Raw genomic sequence first — 6,000 nt, 5'->3', positions numbered from 1 at the left:
TATGTCAATGATTCTGAAATGAAAAATGTATAGACTGTTAGACTGAGCTGATGTACAGATTACCAATGGTTTAGTGGTGGAAGAGCTAGTTAATGAACTGGATGGGTTGTATTACATACCAACTATTGTGTCTGCTTCATGATTCTGCACGAACTGGCAGGCACTCGAGATGCAAAGGTGTTCTCTCTCTTCTGCAAAACGCTTAATTTCTGCTATTCTAAAGATAAATGAAGATGTACATAGTCTTAAGTAGTCTCTTCTAGAAATACAATGAGATGCACTGAGGCATCGAAATCTGTTTTAGGCTGCCAAACCCAATCTTGGCAAGGACTTTCTGTTCATTAGCACTGTCTATCATAGATATTCTGGAGGCAAGGTAATGGAAATCCTTCTTATTGATTGGGGCAGTAGTTGAAAAAAGGCATAATTGCCACCCTAAATTTAATCTTGTAGATACTCCTCTGGTGCCAACATTCTGCCTTAGTATTAATGTCTTCCTGGAACTGTTGAAATGAACTCTCAAAACTTAATCTGAGATTAGCACCACCTAACTATGAACCTCGCTCACTATGGAGCTAAAATTCTTTTTTCCCTTTTTTTAATACCTCCATTAATGGTGCATACCGTTAGTGAGCCTAACATCATCATTATTCATCTATGGATATCTAACAGAAAACTTTTAATACTCATATCAGCTTGGTCATCTTTTGCATTCCCCATGCAAAACTGTTTACATCAGTAATTCATAATAACTGAATACAAATATTGTAGAAAGGTAAGGAATAGAAGACCATTTATTTGAAAAATGGAGTATGGATATGTTTAAACACGCCTTTTATATACAATAATAGGTTTAGAAAGAAACAAATATATGCTACCCATAAGTGATTGGCCAGTGGGAGCAGGAGAATCTTTCTGCAGGGTTACAATATCAGCAGCATTTCTAAGCAGGAAACAACTAGTTTGTAATGTTAGAGGACACACACATTCTATATTTTAAGTTTTATAAGATTACAGTTAAAAATCCTTGTTTATTCCTTCTGTGTTTGTATGTAAAATATACCCACAGGTCTGATCTTATATCAGTTTACTGCTGCAAAAAAAACAAAGGGATCAAACAAACAATCCTTTCTCAGGTGAGTCACTATTAGGTGAAAAAGGCAATATCAAAACTCCCATGTGCACCTCTGTCGACCACCTAAATTGTGATCTACAGTACATCTGGCTATTCTAGCAAGACCTGAAAAGTGAGTGTGGGGTATCCCGATTTCAACCTCTGAATTACTGTACAGTACCTGAGACTGTCATAATTTATAATTTTTAACTATTTTTGCAAGCAAACATAGCCTGATCCTCTGTGCAATTGTTTCTGGTTGTTGCTTCCATCAGCATCAGTAATGTTGGCAATGCTAAAGTAGCCAGAGCTACAGGCAGCTGTTGGCATTTTAACCATTTTGTTGTCTAATTCCATTTGTTGGCACAGGGCTAGAGTTTTAATGGTATTTAGGTTCCTAGTAGGATTTTCGAAAGTGCCCCAGCACCTAACTCCTTAGGTGCTTTAGAAAATCTCATTAGCTGCCTGTCTGCATCTTGAGGTGTCTACATACTTCTAAATTAGCAGTGGGTGGCCTGGAACCTTGTTTATATTAGCACATCTACTGCTAGAGGAATTTCACTGGTGGACCAAAGTTGGGAAATTTTAAGATTGGGGTCCAGAGGCTAGTGAAGTCTAAAAATCAACATTCCAACAGATACCAAAGTTACCTCCTATTCTAAGCACAGGGGGAAACAAAGTATCTCAAATAGAAGCTGATACTTTTTGGCAATCATTATACTAGTGCAGTTACCCACTTCTTTGCTTAGCAAGCCATGTTTATGTAGGTGATATTACAATCTGGAGCTAGTTCAAGAAAGCAATTCAACATTACTATGATCTCATCTTCTGTACTCATGCTGATAACATTTTTGTTAGTGAATAAAAACATCTGATTAAAAAAAATATAAAAAGAATGAGGCAACTGATTACTTCCAAACCTTAAAAACATCCCCTCCCAAACTAAAGAGTCTTTCTGTAATTATCCACATTTCATTGTAAAATTCGCTTCTGGAAGGAAGCGCGAGTACTTGAGGTAGTGACCCTACAGCTACAAAAACATGGATTTGAGCATTGCCATGCCACACAATTTTGCAAAAGTAAGTAACTGTCTTGGTGCATGCTCAGGAATCAATTATTCCTCATCACGACTATATGAGGCTGAAGGGAGAGCATTAGCAATTTCTTCACACTGCAAATTCAGCCAGCCCAAAAGAAAAACGTGCACAGTGCCAGATTACCAGCATACAAATGATTGTCTTCTTTGTCCTTCTGTGATGTTATCTTCATCCTGTTGGGATCTGCAAAATAGAAATGAGTATTCATCTGCTTAAGGGATTATTTAAGAAATAGCCTTGTGCATATGGTGTCATGAAACAAGTTTAATATGAAAATGTCCAAATGATTTGTTGTAGCTGCCTTATTTTCCTCAGAACTTTTTATGTAATTATGGCAAAACCACGATCCACATTTTTCACAATTTGACCCAAACAGCCAAAGTGTATGTGAAACTTAGTAACACACAAGTAATGATGAACATGATTCTGAAAGGAATTGAGCAATGAAATGATGAATAGAACTGTTTCCAACGCATGCACATAAAGTGATATCATCTAGCAAAGGCTGATTTCTTCTCTACCACTTCAGTACGAAAATAGCTATGTTGCTAAAATGGTTTGGCTTAGGCTCTGTTATTTGCAGTGGTGCTTGACAGTTATGGAGTTGGAATTCAATTTCTCTCTTCTAAAGCAGGTGTGTCTACAGAACCACTGTGCCATTTCCGTATAACACATGGAGATTGTTGGCTCCTTGCCCGTAGGTATTTCAGTGCACTTATCCCATTTTCACACTGCAGAGGTTGTCAGTGAATAGCGTCTTAGTTTAAGTACTTGAGTGAATCTTCTTGATCCCAAAACAAGATAATAGCTAATGTGATAGCTTTATTTTATGCTAATGCATACATTCAAGTACCCATTTTGAAAGGACAGTTTTATGGAAGTCCACATTACAAAGCACATAAAGATTCTGACATTAATTTATCATTCAGGACAGGAGGAAAGGTGCTCCTTCATCTTGTTGTATCTCTATTTGATACGACATGTTAACCTTGATATTAGCATCATATCCATGTTTCATTCTAAAATGCTGTGCCTTAGGTTCCGATAGTGATATTGGTTTGCTGTGGTTGGTTTATGAATAGTGCATGGAATGTTTTGTTTTAAATTAAATGAAAGATGATTTCCGCAAGTTTCTGCTCGCATTTCGGCAGGTTTAGTTGGGTGGCTACGGCTAGTGGGTTCTCAGTCCTCCCAAGTCAAGCAACCCAGCTCAGCAACTTGTGCCTTCTGTGTGGCAATGCCAGGAGCAGAGAGAGGAAGGACCCACTTGCATGTGATGCTGTGGCAGACTCCAAAAAGAGCCAATGGGCTAGAATGGAGAGCTGGCTGGGTCCAACTGCATGGAACAGGAGGCCCTGCTGCCTGCCTCCTTCCTGCAGCTACCCCAACAGTCACACTGGGAACTCATATTCAGGGGCACAGGCCCCACTTTTTTGTGTGTCAACCTCCATAGTAGCATGCGTGGCGGGGCCCGCTTGCTCTCCACACACCAGAGAGCAGGATGTGACCCTCCCCCCCTCTGCCAGACAGAGTGGGGACCAGCCCACTCCACATACTGAGAGCCATTCTCCATAGAGCTGGGAGCCTGGTTACTGATGGCTTTAAATGGCATGCCAAAGGATATTTTCACCTGTCTTTAATTGGAACGGAGTTTAGTTCTTACCTGAAGAAATGTCCATAGGTATAGGGAAATACTACTTTACAGGATTTTATAGAATGACTGCACAAAGTCAGATATTAAAAATAAATCCAGGTGGAATATTTACGTGTAACATGCTACAGGGGTCCTCTATTTCTTAGGCAAAAATGTCCTGGAAGTTGGAATATTTACTAAGTAGTGCAAAAGGGCAGAAAGTGCTAGGTATTCTTATTATACAATTATGTTTGTAATCGCCTCAAAAGCACCTTCTGTGAGACTATGGCAGCTGAAGTGAAAAAAATAGCTCAGACGAGAATGTCAGTGAAATCTGTTTATTTCTGCCAGGTTGGTGTGATTTTTTGTGTTTTTGATAGGTGGCAAAATCATGGATTACAATTTTGTTATGAGCAATACTATACTGGTCCTATGTAGGCTTTAAGGAAGAAGGAGAAGAGAAGATGCATCCCTTCATTAGTGGAAGAAGTGGACAGTGGTTCAGGGATGGAATAGAATTAACCCTTTGAAAGTTATCTGCCTACAGTTGATCAAAATTTAAAAAGAGAGTTCTTTTAGTCTCCTGCAACCTCCAGTCCTTCAAAGGCTTTCACTTTGTCTCTCAACAGCATATTTCTTTAAATACTTTTCAGCATATACTTTATGAAGCAAATGTAGGTAAGTAATAAGGTGTTGAGGTTGCTATAGTAACTTATTTTTAAATAGCAGGGTAATTACTCTTACAAATTCCCTTGTAACTGACTAACACGTAGTCCAGCACAAACAGTACATTTGTAATGGAGTAGCACATACATTACACTTTTCTTTTTTCACATATATTGCTTCCTTTTTATTTGCCGAGTATTTCATTTTAAAAAACTCTACTTCATCCCTTTTCTGACTTGTATATTCCAACAGATGTGTAATGGAGAGTTACTTAGTTACAAGCATCAAAAGTGGTGTTTAATAATTGGTCTCTCTCTATATATAAACCGAACAAAATATTATTGATATTCAGTATGTTTAAGTCATTGACTCCAACGAAATATTATAAAATACCAAAAACTTGTTCTCTTGCATTTTCAGGATTGTACTGAAATCGATAATATATTGGAACAATATTCACTGGATTTATTTTTAGAGAATGAACGTCCTGTTGCTACTCATATAGATTTACAAGTGAATTCAAGTGTTAAGCAGTTTCTATCTTTTTAATTATCATTTTTTTTCTGCAGCGGCTAGAGTACTGAGCATATAAGTCCCTTTATAATAAATGTTCAGGCATTTGAGACATGCAGGTACAGTTTGGAGCTAGATAGTTCTCAGTGTGGTGTCATGTACTATTTAAAGTCAAACACAGAAAAATGTAGATTAGCTTTTGTTGATTGGTTATGTACCTATTTTTAAAAAAAACCATGAGGGACAGGGTTTGTAAGCCAATAGATACACTACAGATAAGACATCTGACACAGCTAATGTAAGGAGCCATTTTTCAGTAAAACTTTCATATGTAACAGTGTACATACAATCAGTTAGGGATTACTTTTGTCTCACTGTTACTCATACTTCTTGCTGAAGTGTTGTGCTAACTACAGGGATCGCTATACTTGGATTATTTTGTTGGGGTCACCACCACTACCCATAATCAAGTCTACCCTGATGGCTGCTTTGATTTTTAAAAGCTAGCAGGAACACTTGTCATGTTTGATATTAAAACTGATAAATTATCTGCATTGACTATTTTGCAAGATTCAAATTCAAAATGTACAAAAGGTATAAGAATAATAATTGTGCTAGAAAATTCATTATTCCTTCAGGAATGCTTTTGGCAGGTTGATTTTAACAAAACTCCAAAACAAAGTAAACCAAAAATGTCAGAAAATGAATTGCAATTCACTTGGCAACATAAACATAGTGATAAATAATTTCATGAAGTGTAGATGGTTCTTCAAGAATGCTGACAGCACACGAGGGAGCTGTAGCTAAGAATACCATAGAGAACGAGAGCACAATTTGGTTTGAGAAATGTAGACTATCCTAGTCAAATGGACTGGCTAAATTAGACTTTCATAAGACTCCTTTTTTGCTTGTGGAAAGGAGCATCTTCAATCAATTGCTCTGCAGAGATGTCTCTCCTATTGGACCCTATCTCTATC

The 6,000-nt window shown here is 37.6% G+C and overlaps 1 protein-coding gene across 1 annotated transcript in view; it reads right to left on the bottom strand.

Annotated features, from left to right (window-relative positions):
• Window positions 1-2,300: 2,300 nt before the first annotated feature.
• The window catches only part of LOC137154213 (von Willebrand factor D and EGF domain-containing protein-like), a 218,675-nt gene continuing 214,975 nt past the window's right edge, over window positions 2,301-6,000 (bottom strand). Inside the window, exon 30 of the mRNA XM_067549903.1 lies at window positions 2,301-2,394. Within this exon, the coding sequence (XP_067406004.1) occupies window positions 2,380-2,394 (15 nt within the window). The 3' untranslated portion in view covers window positions 2,301-2,379. The remainder of the gene's footprint in view (window positions 2,395-6,000) is intronic.

The sequence above is a fragment of the Emydura macquarii genome, unplaced genomic scaffold (genome assembly GCF_026122565.2).
Source record: "Emydura macquarii macquarii isolate MOO-44397 ecotype Brisbane River unplaced genomic scaffold, CSIRO-AGI_Emac_v2 contig_1253, whole genome shotgun sequence".
In the NCBI taxonomy this organism is placed as follows: Eukaryota; Metazoa; Chordata; order Testudines; family Chelidae; genus Emydura; species Emydura macquarii.
Note: the sequence above shows the minus strand (reverse complement) of the source record. Positions and strands in the feature narration are given on the sequence as shown.